Here is an 18,034-nt window from a genome sequence, read left to right as displayed (position 1 = left end):
TTTCTTAAACATAAAAGCTGGGTTGTTAATGTGTAGACAAAGCATTTAGAGATGTCCAACATTGAAGTACATGTCATTCATTTAATGAAGCAGGGAAGTTATTAGAAGACAGCAAGATTCCAAAATTGAATAGTTTTGCTGAACAATGCAAAGAAACACATTTAAATTATGTAGTATTCCCCACAGTTCATTGTAACAGTAACAAAATAAAGAAAAGTGTCTGTAAGAATGGCTGACATGCAAATGGGATGTCTTTCAAAACAATCTCTTTCTTAGCAAAAACTCCACATCCATTATTTAAGAATTTTTTATAGCCTGACATCATGATGTACTTTTATTTAACACTTTGGCATCTAAGTATGGGCACAGCACAGGCCACAGCATTTGGTTAATAGGTCTACGCCCGAGTATATCTTGCAATGCAATGTTTTCCGATATGCAAGGCATCTGTAGTTTTAAAACTGCAATGGCTTTGTATGAGAACATTATATTGACATCTCACATGCTGTACCTTGACAGGTGCTGCCCTCTGTTGTCAGTTTATAGAATTCCTCTGATAGAAACAGTGGCAAACATAAGAATGCCTGCCACAATGGAGTCAATGCGTGCTAGTGGAGTCGTGAGATTTTTTGCATGTATTTATTAGAATTTTAAGCTTCCTGTAATTTTGCTACAAATATGTCAGATTTACTTAACATATAAGAAATTCTGGAAACTGCAGAGAAAGAATCAAACGATTCTGCACTGGAAGGAGAAATATATGCGTGGGAACAGTCTGAAGAACCTGGTGAAGGACTCTTCCACAAAGGCACAACAATGGCTCCAGAAATTGTTCCTAGTGCAACTATCAGCTGGTTGGATGACACTTCCCTCACAAAATTCTTGGAACTGAGATGAAGTAACATCCGACATGGTTTTGCAAGAATTGTTCACAGAAGAATGAACAGTCTGCTGGCCAATCAAGCAGGAAAGAAAGAAGCTGGTACTGCCCTGACTGCGACATACTTCTCTGCACACTAGAATGTTTCTGTCTCTTCCATACAAAAGCCAACTGTGTGTGGAATTTCTCAACAACTCACCTCACACTATTCTTTTTTCCTGAAGTTTAGTTATACAGTAGTTTAATCATTACCATAAAATTTGTAATCTACCATTGATCCAAAATAAAAGATAAAAAATAAACCTTGCAACTGTCTTTAGCATTATTACCCTTAAATATACCTCAAAAATAGATGTGCCAGTAACATTTTAAGTAAGGGCATAAATGGCTGGTTTTCTGGGCCCCAAATGTTTCAAGCGATTAGACTCAAAAACAAACTAGCTCTGTCTGAACAGGCCATGAAGGCCCAACGGTACAGACCGGGCGCCGTGCCATCCTCAGCCCACAGGTGCCACTGGATGCAGATATGGAGGGGCATGTGGTCAGCACACCGCTCTCCTGGCTGCATGTTGGTTTATGAGACCAAAACCCACTACTTCTCCAGCTCCTCAGTTTGCCTCACAATGGCTGAATGTACCCTGCTTGCCAACAGCGGTAGACAGACCGGATGGTCACCCATCCAAGTGCTGGCCAAACCTGAAAGCACCTAACTTCGTTGATCTAACAGGAACCGGTGTTACCACTGCAGCAAGGCTGTTGGCAATTAGACTCAAAATGTTAACAAAAATTGAGAAACCTTATTTCTACACTCCTCCAGCACCACTCAATTAGAGAAGCTGAATTGTGAAGATTACTTGTAAGATTTTTTTTTTTTTTTTTTTTTTTTTTTTTTTTTTTTTTTTTAGTACCACTCTTAGACATCAACTTAGATGATGTATCCCATAGTATCACCAACAATCACCGATTTAGAGATTTTTTATTCACACAATTGTGTTACAAGAGGAACTGTGAAACACAGGAAAACCTACAGAAATTACATATGTAAATAGCTATTTCAGCTTATAAAAACTAAATTATGTTAATGTCCAATATAAAGTTCTGGGTTTTCAAGTGTGATTCAATAAGAGGTTCTAAGACTGACTGCAAATTTTTGATAACTGGCAGTCTCGAGTTCTAGCTATGTGACAGGTACTGTGGGGAGCTAAATTAGTATGCAGAATGTCTATTAAGTGTTCACTACTGAAATGTGAAGAGTTCATTCAGTATGGAAGCAACCTTTGCTTTTGTTCAGCCTGATTTATTCATGTCAGACAGACCATATAGAATTAAATGAGATAAGTGTGTTGGACAAACTCACAACTAATGAGTCTGCGAAAGAGTGTCACTGATACATAAAATGAATTTCAATGGGGAAAATTCTTGTAAAAAAGGTGACACTAAATATTCCTTACAAATACTTCATGTAAAGCCCAAATGAAGCACAAAAAATACTTAAAGAATGCATAAGACAGCATTATACTAAAAATATTGCTAACACGTTAAGTATTTTTTTAAACAGAAAAAGTTTTCATACTTTTATTATAAAGATTAATCTGGGGTGCCTACCTTGATAAGTTTATATTCCCTAGAATCCTGGAAGCCTGGATACATGGACTGGTAACGTTCCAAAGCATGCTGTGCATTGAGCACATCAACACAGAGATGACAAAGTGCAGCACGGAAAAAGTATTCTTTTGCACTGTATTTCAGCAGTGAACTATCGAGTGATGTGGCTGCAACCTATACAGAAACATACGAAACAATCTACATGCACGAAATAAAACTTAAGGATATGTACAGGAACAAATACAGGAACAAAAACTCACATAGCACCAATTTTATGATACCCCACTGATTGAATACTCTTATATTAGTTTGCTTTTTCAACTAGCGAAACGGCAACTTTTCTCACCATGTTGAGGCCATAGAGATAATTAAATCAAAATATGGTTGAAACATGGGGTAGTACAGGGTAGTTACAATGTAACTTTTCCTATTTAACAAATTATAACAATGCAATTAATTACCGTGTGAGTACCAAACTTGGTAGCATTAATGTCAAGGACACGGGAAAGACAAATAATGCAGAATCAATTCAACTGAAACATTTTTAATGTACTGCTATAGTGCATCATACCATTACATACAGGCACCATTACTGCTCCAAAAGGCACTAATATGGTGCCCATCAGCGTCCAATAGAGTCTGAAAGAGCACAATTGAATTCTTCACATCAGAATGAAGCATGTCTGAAGGTATGCTGGCTACCTCTCGATCTGCTGCACTTCAGATCAGCACATGTGTGAATGTTTCCCTGGTAAACCCTGTCCTTCATGTAGCCCCACAACAAAAAACCACAGGAAGTGGGATCAGGTGACCTTGCCAAACAAGCATTTGGACTTGATTGGCTGATAATTTGACAATTCCAAACGTGTTTCATAGAAAAGGGTGAACTTCACAAGCGATGTGCGGTAGGGTGCCGTCTTGCATGAAAAATGTTGAGTTCAATTCTTCTCTCTCCTGTAGGGCGGGTATGACATGCTGGAGAAAAGTATCACAGTAACAATGACCAGTCACACTGCACTTCTTTGGTCCTTGAGTGCCAAAAAGAGTGGGCCAATGATGAATTTAACCATGAAGCCACATCATACAGTGCCACATTCACCATGCAGAAGAACTTTATGCACAGTGACTGGTGATGAAGATCTCTATGCTCAGCAATTCTGTGTGTTCACCTCACCCCTCGGAGAAAAAAAGAGCTTCGTCTGTCCATAAAATGATCCAGGGCCAGCGCTCGTCAACTTCAATCCTTGTGAGAAAGTGGAGAGAGAAGTCAACACGTTGTCATGTGCCCTGGGGTGGAAGCTGCTGTACAATATGGATGTTGTACGGATACCATTTAAGAATGGTTCGAAGCACCTTCCGTGCAGGGGACCATGGGATGTTCAACTGTCATGAAACAGCGAGCACACTGCCTGACAATTGGAAATTGCATGTAGCATTGTCCACCATAGCAACAGCGATTTCATCACTCATCTGTGGGGCAACTTGTCAACCGCCTCTTCCTGGAGCGACACCCAGTTCTCCATTTGATTCAAACTGCTCCATAATGCTCCGCACAGCAGGTGGAGAAAGAGGACCCTTCCGTAAGCCCTTCAGTTGACGAGATTCTCGAAGTGCAGCTGCAGCATTACTGTTGTTTTAGTAATAGAGCTTTACCAATAATGCCCTGGTCCTTTTGTCCAAGTTCATGTTGACAAGTCAACAAGTGCACAGCGACTGGTCAGGTGTGAGAGACCATGAATCACGATGACTGATCACGCACCCGGTGGCCATAATTGGAACTGGATGGAGGGGGGGCTAGAATGCATGGAAATCATGCACCCTATACTCTGGACATAAATGCTACCAAGTTTGGTACTCTTACGGTAAGTACTTTCCAAGTTATAACGTGTTAAATAGGGAAAGTTTAATTATAACCACTCGGTACTTGATCACAGCAAGTTACACTGCACATTTACTCCCTTTTCAACTAACATCACATTTTTAAAAACCTGTATGAGTTATTTTCAATTATGACATGCTTTGCTCTGCTTCCTCTTATAATTAGACTGGAGAAGAAATTATTGAACGTTTCTAAATCTGTGCCAAATCATTTTTCATTTCATGCACAATTTCACACAACTGCTGACACTATACAACCTATATTCCAGGAATTTGGATTCAGAAACAATGGAATGATGCGCATAGCTTATCATCATTTATATATATGTTCCAGTAACTGATATAACACTGGTACTGACAATGTGGTAGCATTCATACTTCTCGAAGCTGCCACATAGTTCTTGAATGGGAACTGATGCTTTTTGCAAATTTTGCAAGTAGCACAGATAAAGGTGGGTGATAGCAGATTAATACACACTTCTATTTTGCAGCTAACAATGGAAGGATACAAAAGGATCACAAACGGCTCTTCGTGGTGGGAAAGAAACCAAGCAGCATGAGACTTCTCCAACACATTTGAACAACAGAATAAACTGAATATTAATGCATAACAGGATCCAATTAACTGCAACAATATGCTCACAGAATGAAAACTTGTAGTCACAAATTATGAAGTCCATTATGTTCATTTATGCAACACACAAATGAAATGATTGTCTGGTGTGACAGCACTGATTAGGATGACTAAAATTTTGCTGGAAGTTAGAACTGTGATTCCAACTAACTACACAATAACTACCTAACTATACAAAAAATTGAAAGACAAATTGCAAACTGCAAATCAGTAAATATTCTTTACATATCCAGCAGCATCTTTCGGCTCATTGATAGCTAAATTTTGTATTTCATGTGTAATCTGCTTTACTTTCCCACAGTTGTCATAAAAAAATTAAATACTTTCCCAAGAATTTAACAGGAAGTTTATGAATGGCTATTTTGGTACTTTAAATTAATGTCTGATTATTAAACTTTACACTTACAAGTGCGCACATGCACATATGCGGCTACTATTCTTAAATTAAATAACTTAGGTAAAATTTAGTATTTTCAGTATGAGAAACACTATGGTTTTAAAATTGATTATTCCACTTCAGTGGCAGTCTAAGTTGAAACTGGATATTTCTAAACATCATATTTCCCCTGGTGATTGATGATGTGAACTACTGAAGACACAGGAACACAAAGATAGATAGCTGGATGGATGGATGGAAAGAAGAGAGAGTATATAATACATTGGCAGTGGGTGTCAAGTATTACCTGTTCATATATTTTAATTGCTTTTTCATAATCTTCTAACTGGGCTGCATAATGAGCAACTTTCAAGAGGCATTTGTTGGCTGAAGAGTTACTTTCTTCTCCTCTGAAATAGTCTGCAGCTTGTTCATAGTGTTGTACAGCACGTTCCAGGTCAACATTTTCTGTTTCATATAATTCTGCAATTGACTGATGGTGTTTTGCAGCCATTGTAAATCGTCCCATATCAGTGTAAATTTCAATGGCCCTCAATAGACTTGCAACAGCACCTGCGTACAAAATCATATACAATGCATGTGTTACGCTGTTCATATACAACAAATCATTTCCCACACATTTTCTACAAGTATTTTTTGTGTCTATAGAGTTTGGAGGCAGTAAGCAGCTTAATGAAACACAATAAAGTTGTAGATGGCACCAGTATTCACACAAATCTCTGCAAGAAACATTATTAACAATGTCCTTCTGTCAAATAATTAACACACACAAATTCAGTTTCCCATGAAAGGTACAGACTATCTACACAGGATGATTCCGAAATGGTGGTTGGAGAAATGAACAAAACATATCATCCACTTTCAACTAACTAGGCACTTCAAAATTTTCCCCTACAGATGATGTTCCACACAAAAATTATTCGTACATATTGTAGCTACTGATTTATATAGTAATAAAAGACCAACTGTACAGCATATAATTCAACATACAATATTTTTGCTGGGTAATTACAGATCTCAGTTTCTCTTAACTATACAATGGGCAGAATGTTTCTATTCTTTACAGTTAACCTACAACAAAAACAAATTTTGCACTATACCTTTACAACAGTCACACATTCTGCTGCACTTCATGTGATAAATTGTCAGACTAATGAGCCTAACAGACAACAACAACAGTTAGATGGTTGAGTGTGTTCTCATCAATGAAAGTGAATTACAATACTCACAAACTCTGTTCGCCCAAATTTTATGGAAGGAGCAAACAATTGCCAAGCTCACTTCCCATTACTTTCAAACTGTGTTATGCTACTTATAACAGTGCCAAAACTGAGTCCAAAAGAGCCAAACTAATAAGACACAGATTTCTTAATGTAATATTTACACTGATCAGCCAGAACATTATGATCACCAAACTACTACCGATACAAACCAGACCAGGCGATAGCAGTGTCACCTGGCAAGAAATGATTGCTAGTCTCTCTCTCCCTCTCTCTCTCTCTCTCTCTCTCTCTCGTCCCCCCCCCCCCCCCCCCACACACACACACACACACACACACACACACACACACACACACACGGCGCATGTGGTATCAGTGAGCTTTCTGTCCGAGTGTAGAATGGAAAAGCTGCGAAATATATCCAAGTTTGACCAATGACAGATTTTACAGGTGTTCAAGAAGTGCTGCGGCAAGTGTCTTCAACACATGGCGAAACCAAGGTGAAACCACATCCAGACGTCATGGGGTTGGGCGGCCACACCTCATTACAGAGGTTGGACATCATAGGCTGGGCAGACTGGTAGAACAGGGCAGGTGGCGAACTGTGGTGGAACTAACCTCAGACTTTAATACTGGGCAGAGTACGAGTGTTTCTAAGCATACAGTGCACCAAACACTTCTGACGAATGGCCTCCACAGTCAACGACCAATACATGTGTCACTGTTAATGGCAACTATGACTGAAATGGGCACATGACCATCGGCGTTGGACACTGACACAGTGGACAGCATTCCATGGTCTGATGTAATACCAATACCCTCCACATCATGCCAATGGGACTGCGCAAATCCGTCGTCTGCCAGGGGAACAATTCCTTGACACCCGTACCGCAGGATGGAGACAAGATGGCGGCAGCTCCATTATGCTCTGGGGAACATTCACGTGGACATCTATGGGTCCAGTGGAGCTTGTGTAAAGCACCATGATGGCCAAGGAGTATTGTACACTGGTGGCAGACCACATACACCCCTTTGTGATGATCCTGTTCCCCGACGGCAGTGGCATTCTTTAACAAGATAAAGCATCATGTCACAAGGCCAGGAGTTGATGGAGTGCTTTATGGAACACACTGGCAAGTTCCAATTGATGTGATGCCGCCCCCCCCCCCCCCCCAAACTCAAGATCTGAATGAACCTGACTGAACACATCTGAGATGTGACTGAACATGGCATCAGAGCTAATTACCCCCCAACCCCCTTCCCAGGATTTCAGAATTTACAAGAATTTGGTTACGCGCGCGCACGTGTGTGCGCGCGCGTTTGTGTAGATGTGGTGCCACCTTCCTCCAGTGAACTACCAAGGTCTCACTGCTTCCATGCCATAACGTGTTGCCACTGTTAGACATGCCGAAGGTGGGCTTACCAACTATTAGGTAGGTTGTCATAATGTTCTGGCTTATCAGTGTAATGTAAAAGATTTTACTTGTAAAGATTTGGAAAAAGATGGTATCAGTGCGGAGTTTTGGAAGAACAGGCTTACAGTTTACATACTTATGCTGTACACATAAGATAAAAGTCAGTCTACTTGCATTACTTTTAAATACTCAATGAACAATATAACTGCTTCGAAATGTGTGAAGAGGTGGATTTAATGACCTCTGCCATTGTGAGACACAATTATGGCGCTAAATAAGATTTGGCTGGTTTTGGAACTCAACAGGGTGAAGAGTTTGTAAGTTTTGTTTCTACGCATGCTTTTTTAAGCACTTCACTGCTGGTAGTTATTAGAGTAGATAATGTACTCCGTTTGTTCCACAGACCCACAGAGAGTAGGTCCTTCGGGAGGTGGAACATGATAAAAACAAAATTACAAAACATCCACAGATCAGAAGTGAAATGTTACTGCAACATGTGAAATAAAAATGTTTTCCTTCTGTACAGGAGTTACCCCACAGTACTTCGGAGTCCCATATTACTGTCTATTATTTATTGTATACACTACTTTAAATGTTTCTGTGTTTCTTTTAGTTCTTATATTCTTCTGTAGAGCATCTTAAATTTTCTTATCACCTTTCTGTGACTTATTTAATGACTCGTTCAATTACAAAGTGGCCTTGGCTCACACTGTTCCACTGAACCAGATGAATTGTAACTAAAATTTACAAATTAATATTAAAATTGTCATAATTCCTAAGCTATTGTGGCCAAACATTATTAAATAAGACCATGGATGGATGGATTCTTACACAGATCACACTACTTTGATGATGAAACTGGAGTCAGGTATTACATGTAACTCGTGCTTTGTGATACAAGTAACATATGCCCAATTGGTTTTGCTAAGAAAATTGTCACTGGAGCAGGAGTTGCCACAAACAAATCATTTAGCTTATCTTGGAATTGGGCTTTAACAGTGACCTAAATTTCTTACAGTTGCTAACAAATAATTGAAAACTGGTGTTCCCAAGTAGGTGACACCTTTATCGACAAAAGAAAGAGGTTTTTGTCTGTATTTAGGTTGTTTTTATCTATAGTATCGACCTGTGAAGTGAGTAGTTTATTTTAAAAGACAAATTTCATTAAATAATAAATGTACTGAGAAGCAGTAGTAAGTTAAGCACACCCAGTTCATTAAACAGGCTTCCACAGAATGTTCTTTGATTCATACCATGACACACACTTTGAACATCTGGGTTTAAAACTTTGGTTTGATCTGGTGGGTAACGACAAAATTTTATACCACATGGCATAATTAAATGACAGTAAGCAAATTATGTCATCCATTGTGTTTCAGTATCTATCACCTATGTCTGCCAACATTCAGTCCATATTATTTGCTTTGACATTTCAAGAATTCTGTACTATTCTTGTGCTTACAAAATCTATGAACATGCAATCACAATAATTCACCATTCTCGACCTCTTCTGTATGCAATTCCTCATTTTGTGCATATGCTGGGTGAAAACATCTTGAGTGTTCTGAACTGCATGTACTGAGTTTTTAGGTGTGTAACAAGAACAAACTGACTAAAAAATAATTATTAATTTATATGAAAATTAATTACTAGTTCTTTCTACAACTACACTTGATTTAATGTTGTTGTTGTTGTTGTTGTTGTTGTTGTTGTGGTCTTCAGTCCCGAGACTGGTTTGATGCAGCTCTCCATGCTACTCTATCCTGTGCAAGCTTCTTCATCTTGATTTAATACAAACCACAATGTCTATATTATCTTCAAACAAGATAAACCTGGCATCAGATGACATTGCAGATGTCAAGTTGTTAAATATACACAAGGAAAAGTAAAGACCCCAGTGTAGAACCTTGTGGATACTACATGTAATTGGTTTGTTTCATGAATACCAATAATTTGCCACAGAACTCGCCCTCATTACACCTTTTGTTTCCTTGTTGAGAGGTGATTTTAATCATTTCAAAGAATTTGTCACAACTAAATAGTCTCACTTACTTAAAAGAGGGTTGCGACATACACAGTCAAATTTCCTTGATGAATCTTAGAATATTTATTAACTACCAAATTAAATATACACTCACTGCATGCGTAAACAGCCTCCTGAACATCAAAAATCTTTATTGAACCCAACTTTGACAATATGTCATTTGCAGAACTGTTCCAGGCTGGCAAGTATGGGTTCCTCTTAAGTTATAAGACATTTCATTTATTGAGTAATCCAGTACTGTTTGTAGACATCAGTCTAAATTGAGTTACATCTGGAGGAAAGCAATTTCCATACAATGTGAGGTCTTATTATGTATGAATTGTATATTTCATTAATTTCGTAAGGACCATCATGAACTCACATGTTTTAAATTTTTTATCCTGATAAGCACCAGAACTTATCACAAGTAACATCATGTCAGGGTCTGAGGTGCCACTTGATTTTCTAACATGATTTTGTTCGTAAGACCTGTCCAGAAACCCACAACCAAGAAGAAAAGAGAGAAATACCAATAAACTTCAGTTTACTTTCATGTCACGCAGCATTCACAAAATTCTAGAAATGGTAACATACAATCAGCTTCTTAACCACCTGACAGCAAATAATGTATTGTCGAAGTCACACTTTGGATTTCTAAATCTACATACATACTTACTCTGCAATCCACCATATGGTGCGTGGCGGAGGGTACCTCGTACCACAACTAGCATCTTCTCTCCCTGTTCCACTCCCAAACAGAATGAGGGGAAAAATGACTGCCTATATGGCTCTGTGCGAGCCCTAATCTCTCTTATCTCATCCTTGTGGTCTTTCCGCTAAATGTAAGTTAGCGGCAGTAAAATTGTACTGCAGTCAGCATAAATTGCTGGTTCTCTAAATTTTCTCAGTAGCGATTCACAAAAAGAATGCCTCCTTTCCTCCAGAGACTCCTACCTGAGTTCCTGTGCCATTTCCGTAACACTCGCGTAATGATCAAACCTACCAGTAACAAATCTAGCAGCCCGCCTCTGAATTGCTTCTATGTCCTCCCTCAATCCGACCTGTTAGGGATCCCAAATGCTCGAGCAGTACTCAAGAATAGGTCATATTAGTGTTTTATAAGCGGTCTCCTTTACAGATAAACCACATCTTCCCAAAATTCTACCAATGAACCGCCTTCCCCACAACTGCCATTACATGCTTGTCCCACTTCATATCGCTCTGCAATGTTACGCCAAAATATTTAATCGACGTGACTGTGTCAAGACCTACACTAGTAACGGAGTATTCAAACATTACAGGATTCTTTTTCCTATTCATCTGCATTAATTTACATTTATCTATATTTAGAGTTAGCTGCATTTTCCTTACACCAATCACAAATCCTGTCCAAGTCATCTTGTATCCTCCTACATCACAGCATCACCAGCGAACAGCCGCACATTGCTATCCACCCTACCCAAAAGATCATTTATGTAGATAGAAAACTACAGCGGACCTACCACACTTCCCTGGGTCACTCCAGATGATACCCTCACCTCCAATGAACACTCACCATCGAGGACAACATACTGGGTTCTATTACTTAAGAAGTCTTCGAGCCACTCACATACTTGGGAACCAATCCCATATGCTCGTACCTTAGTTAGGAGTCTGCAGTGGGGCATCGAGTCAAACGCTTTCCGGAAGTCAAGGAATATGGCATCCGTCTGATACCCTTCATCCATGGTTCGCAAGATATCATGTGAAAAAATGGTGAGTTGCATTTCGCAGGAGTGATGCTTTCTAAAGCCGTGCTGATGCATGGACAGTAACTTCTCTGTCTCAAGGAAATTCATCCCACAAGATTTCTAAAGGGTTCTGACACTGAGAAGGCTATCTACATACACAGTGAAAAAGTACTTCACTCATCAAACAATGAATTACAGGCTACTGATATATTTTGTAATCTGTTGAAGGCATCTGACACTGTAAATCACAATAGCCTTTTAAATAAATTAATTATTGTGGTGCATCAACAGGAAATGCTGCAAAATGGTTTAAATCCTGTATCTGACAGGAAACAAAGAGTGTTGTTAGGAAATAGACATGTATTAAGTTACATGGCTTCATTAATCTGAGAACTAATTACATGTGGTGTCCCACAAGATCTTAATATCCTTAGTTTTTCTTGTGTGTCAATGACCTTTCATCAATAACATTACAAGATGGCAAGTTTGTTTTGTTTGCAGACAATACAAACATTGCAATAAATAACAAATCAAGTGTAGTCTTCAAAAGATCAGGTGATGGTTTCTAGCCAATTCTTTGTCACTGAACTTTGGAAAGACATACTACATGTAGTTCAGAGTTTTCAAGAGGTTTCCCACCACTATATGCCTAAAATACCATAAACATATAGAGAAAGTGGACAGTGTTAAATTCTTGGGATTACAGCCTGACAATAGATCCCACTGGGAGGAATATGCGAAAGCACCTACACCAATCCCCATTTCCATGTTGTCAGCTATAGGGGTTATTAAAATAAAAAGTTGGCATACTGTAGTTACTTTTATTCCATACTGTCTCACAGGACCTTTTTTTTTTTTTTGGCTCACCAAGCCAAGTTTAAGTTTTCTGTGTACAAAAACATGTAATAAGAATTATTTGTGGTGAGACTCAAGAAGATGCTGCACAGGCCTGTTTAGGGAACTAGATAGTAACTACTGCTTCCCAATATATTTATTTCTAAACGAAATTTGTCATTAAAAGTATCTCCTTTTCAAACTGATAGCTTAGAATCAAGGCTACAAATAAGAAAAACCTTCACAAATATTTAAAGTCAGTTGCTTTGATCCAGAAAGCCATCACCTATTCAGGAACACATTTCTAATAACTTGCCAGAAACCATAAGAAGTTTTACTGTCAGTAAAACTTAAGAGGAGCCTTAAGGATTTATTGGTGTCCAACTCCTGCATGGGCGTGTGTGTCAAATACTGCAAGTATTAGTACAATCAGACTTTTCGAATTCAGTGCAGTAATGTGGTCATTTAAGTGTTGTAAAACCATTTTTTAAATGTAGTGTTTATTACCTTCCAAATGAAAATATGACAAATTTTTTTGGGTCATTCCAAATTCATGGTGATCATTTCACTTGCGATCAGTGGCAGGTACATTAACTTATTTATTTTTCATTAAAGTACTTATTCTGTATTTTTGGTTTTCTGATATGGTGTTCATCTTGGGGGATCTCCTCACTATGGATCAATTTGAATGAAAAGTGCATCTAATGCAACAGCTGTTTACAGTAGAATGAAGTCATAGAATAATTTATCTTTTTTTAAAACAACAAGCAACCACTACTATCTTCTGTTAAATATCCAAAGTGATCTTTACAGTGTTTTATAAATGGTCTAAAATTGCCAATAGGTGCTCTGTCTGAAGAATTTATTAAATTATACTTATGCGGCACATGCTTCTAGATGTGGCTCTGAGCAGAAGTTTTAAATATTCAGAGAAAAATTCTCTTAAGACTCTACCTAGAGTAATAGACACATTGATTGAGTATACTACACTTATATTGTTTAGCTGCTTTCTCAAATTGTGTGTTTCAGTACTAACCCCACTTAAAATATAGTTTTTCCTGTCATTCCTATTCAAGTATTAAACTGCTTGTGACGGTTCCTACCACCATCAATGTTCTTAAATCAGCTTTCCTGTTGGGGCAAAGCTGTAGTGTAATGTGTTCCCTGCTGATGATAGAAAACACAGGAAATGCACCAACATGTTGACTACACATCCGATATAAGCAGCCATTCTAACTTTCCTGACGAAGGAGCTCAAATGAAGTAAAACATGGTGGCTCAAAATGAATACTAACCCAATAGTGGTATGCCTCAACACCAGCACCATATTTACCAAATCATGTTTTATAGAATATTACAAATCATCCAGTATTTTTGTCAGAGTTTCCCACTGTAAGTACACTGTCTTTGAAAATCTTTATATTGTGACCCTACCTTCTCCTATCACCTCACCTAGAGCAGCACCATGTTTATGAATATAAAAACTAACCCTTGCACAGAGAGCAGATATATCAATCAGCTGTATACTCAGTTTTTATGATTTTTGGTGTGAGACATCACATACAAACTGATATTTAGAGTTTACTGAGTACCCACAAACAAAATATCTGAAAGAAGCAGGCGTGCAGTGATTGTGGAAATATGTGAGAATGAAACCAGTAAGAGTCACAATACCGCACCATATGCTAACAGCCATGAGATGTCAAGTTGGATCTAATTAGCTCTCATATTTGGTGTCAGGAAAGGATGCTAGACAATATCTTTGACTAAGGCCACTGTAATATGAAACATCTTTTTATTGCTGACCAACAGCTGCTCATTGTCCCAGAAGACGTATGAGGTAAAAAGTCTCTATGAAGACAGCAGAATGTGTTGCAAAAATTCAGCATTGTAGACATGTGAAAACTTCTTACATCTTCCAACAAAATTTACTTTGTGGTTTTGACACTGACGAAGGAATATATTTGAATATCTGACTGCAGAAAAGCATTGAGAACAGGCTGAATATTCCAGTTCATCATAACAAGCACCTCAGCTTAGATTAAGAACACAGTTTCTGATAGGACACACGTCATTTACTCCAGTAACCAACAGGGAAAAAAGTGATACAACACAGATCCAAAGTTCCGGCTGGTATCAGGAATTTAAAACCTTGTGTTGCCCACTTGCCTGTAGGCTTCACCAAAATACTTTCGTAAGCTTTCATTTTTAGTATAAAAAATTCCATAAATACTTCCACAGCAATTGGGTGCATCCAATAGCGCAATCAATGACTTGGTATTTTCCCCTCGAGCCTTTTGTAATCATTCAGAACTACGAAACTGAAGTTGGAGAAGCCAGTGCTGGTTGATATTGTGTAAGCTCCTTGAAAATAACTGATTTAAATATAATCTTCTCAGCTTTACGTTATTCCCCTGAGATTAATATAATTTCATTTTTACTACACATGACAGGGAAAGACTCTGGGACGAACTGAAGAAGATAGATATAGAAGATGGATACATTAATGTTATAAAGACAATGTACAGAGGCCACAATTGTAGATTTAGAACACCACTGGGGAACTATGAATACTTCGAAATAAGACAAGGACTTAACCAAGGAAGTATTCTATATCCTGCGCTTTTTAATGTTGTGATGGAAGGAATGAATAGGACAGTTAAAAGATATAGTAAAAGAAAATGACAAAAAGATGATTTTTGCAGATGATATGGTAATATGGGGTGATAAAGAGGTAGATGTACAGCTACAGCTTGATGCGTGGAAGGAAATAATGACAAGGTATGGATTATAAATAAATAAAGATAAGAGTGAAGTAATGGTATTTGGAAGAGAGAAAGGAATCAACGTAAATATGACCTTGAATGGAGAACCCCTCAAAGTGGTAGAAAGTTTCACTTATTTAGGGAGTGAAATATCTAGGGATGGAAGAATAACTAACGAAATTAATAGGTTACGGAAGGGAGGCAATTTCTACCAAACAATAAAACATCTGATATGGAATAATGAAGTTTCAGAAAGAGCAAAACGCCTTATGTATAAGAATTATTACATCCCTATTGTCACCTATGGTGAAGAAACATGGACAATGACAGAAAGGGACTGGAGCAGACTGCAAGCAGGGGAAATGAAATTTCTCAGAGCAGTTAAGGGAAAAACAAGAATGGACAGAGTAAGGAATGTAGAGATTAGAAAGGACCTCAAACAAAAAAGTATGAGAGAAGAAATTGAAAGAAAGAGATTAAGATGGTATGGGCACGTTAAGAGGATGCATGGGCAGAGACTCCCCAAAATTATGGAAGAACTAAAGATGGATGGGAAAAGACCTAGAGGGCGCCCAAGAACATGGTGGAAAATGGGAGTGAGAATGTCTGTTGAAAGGAGAAGTGTGACCTGGCAGCAAGTGGAGGCAGAAAAGTGGTGGAAGGACCGAGCCAAATGGAGAGGACTCGTCAGCACCCAGACCCGGCAGTAGCTGGAGCAGAATTCGGATGTAGATAGACTACACATGAACCAATAGATCAACCAGATTCCATATTCTAACTAAATGTCATTCCTTGGGAGTATTCACTTCATATCTTTCAAACTCCCTATACAGTGCAAAGCAATATCTATATGCATCCTCACCATGTGATTTAACACTTCTGTGTTATGAGAAAGAAGGACCATATGCTCTTGGAGTGGGAAGGTGTATAATCATTAGAAGACATTGTCCTTTTTCATAAAACAGGAGTCTATCACACGATTTCAGTCGTACACATTGACTTAAAGAATTTAGAAAGCACCATCTACCGACAACCTGATTTTACTACTATGTGCAACAGCAGTCACAGTTGTGTACTCAGTGAATAACCTGAATTCCATCAACGTCCATCATCTCAGGTAAGTTACTGTAATTTTAATACCACCAGATTCAATGCCACAGAACTCAATGAACAAAATGTTTCACAATTCTATTCAGTGGCGATTTTATGTCAAAAAAATTATGATTACACAACAGTTTATATATTTATTTTCCATCCTGTTACCTGGAGAGGCAAAGGTTTACATCAGTTCTGATTCTGTACAACTTGAAGATACGAACAACATTTAATTGTACTCTTAGAATTCTTGGACTCTTAAATCTATCCTGTTTGCCACCTTAATAACTACTTTTAAAGAAAAATGCCACTATTATGTTAATTAGAAACATTAATACTAAACAGGGATTAATTAATTGTGCAAGATTAGTGTAAACTCCCTTAGACAAGTACATCAACACTGTCAAAATTCACTGACTCCAAAGAAGCTGTGCTCATACTCCGCATTAACCTCACCCATTCCGATCCAACCAAGTCTTTCCAAATGATAAGAAAACAATTCTCAGTAAAAGTTGTCATTCCTCTGCCAATTAATAAAGCACAGGGCCCACACTTCAGGATTGTATTCACCAGAACCTGTTTCACATGTCCCCACTCCCCACATGGACCGTTCTACACGGCTTTTTTATGAGTTCATACATTCAGTTATATTTAAGTTTGTGCTAAAAACACATACAGCCAAAAGACAAACAATGATCAAATGCTAGCTGCTAACATTGTTTTTGAAGAATGTTTCATAAAATAAAGAAGTTTTGAGAAATAAAATTAAACAGACAAAGATGGTATCTCCTTTTTAATTTTTTTGCAATTAATCATACTGTATATAATGATGCTGATTTTTTACAGACACACATCTGTTACTACTATTCGAAATATAACACCTTTTATTAATAAATGCTTGTATTTACTTATTTCTGTATTATTATGTTATCTATTGGTGATTTATCACGACAGTGTGTGAATTATTCACACAGGTCAACTACTCAGAAATAAATGACATTTATCCTACACATGACACAGGAAAAGTAATGTACAAACAAAAACAAAAATTCCACAAATCATAATTGGTGACCTGACAGCATGTCTCATACCTCATAAAATGAAACCAAAAAATCTGAACATAAATTGCTGATTGTTTCAAGTATTATCCACAATCACCTGTGCTGTCTTCTGAGTAGCGAAAGGAGCACACTAATGGCCACCAGGTAAAAGTCTTATGAACGATCTCCATTTAGTGAGAAGTCATGAAAAACTTTGTGTCTATCGACAGTACATAGTTTTGCCCTGTGACCAGGCACAAAATTCTAAGGACATACAACACACACTCTAAAAGCTCAGAACTGCTGCAGCACATCGTTTGCTGCCTTGATTGCTGTCTACCTGCTGTAAGGAAACCTGCGACCCTCAAATTGGCGACACTAGACTATACCCAAACCAGCTTTTGTAGTGAAGTTAGAATGCAACAAACATTTTGAGGGAATGTTTCGCTGCTCACAAAAGTTGGCAGTAGAAGGGGTCAAGGACAACAACGAACAATGGACTGTAAAAATGAAGAGGA

At 38.1% G+C, this 18,034-nt stretch overlaps 1 protein-coding gene across 2 annotated transcripts in view; it reads right to left on the bottom strand.

Moving 5' to 3' along the window:
• LOC124554771 (alpha-soluble NSF attachment protein) overlaps positions 1-18,034 on the bottom strand; it is a 65,645-nt gene that overhangs the window by 26,704 nt on the left and 20,907 nt on the right. For both annotated transcript variants that reach the window (XR_006968442.1, XM_047128417.1), the window contains exons 3-4: positions 5,681-5,946; positions 2,486-2,659 (exon numbers count right to left, since the gene is read on the bottom strand). Coding sequence is in view for 1 of the 2 variants with exons in the window: in XM_047128417.1 (XP_046984373.1) it covers positions 2,486-2,659; positions 5,681-5,946 (440 nt within the window). In the remaining variant the exon portion in view is untranslated. The remainder of the gene's footprint in view (positions 1-2,485; positions 2,660-5,680; positions 5,947-18,034) is intronic.

This window comes from Schistocerca americana, chromosome X, assembly GCF_021461395.2.
Source record: "Schistocerca americana isolate TAMUIC-IGC-003095 chromosome X, iqSchAmer2.1, whole genome shotgun sequence".
NCBI classification, from domain to species: Eukaryota; Metazoa; Arthropoda; class Insecta; order Orthoptera; family Acrididae; genus Schistocerca; species Schistocerca americana.
The sequence above is the reverse complement of the archived record's forward strand: the minus strand, read 5'-3'. Positions and strand labels throughout refer to the sequence as shown.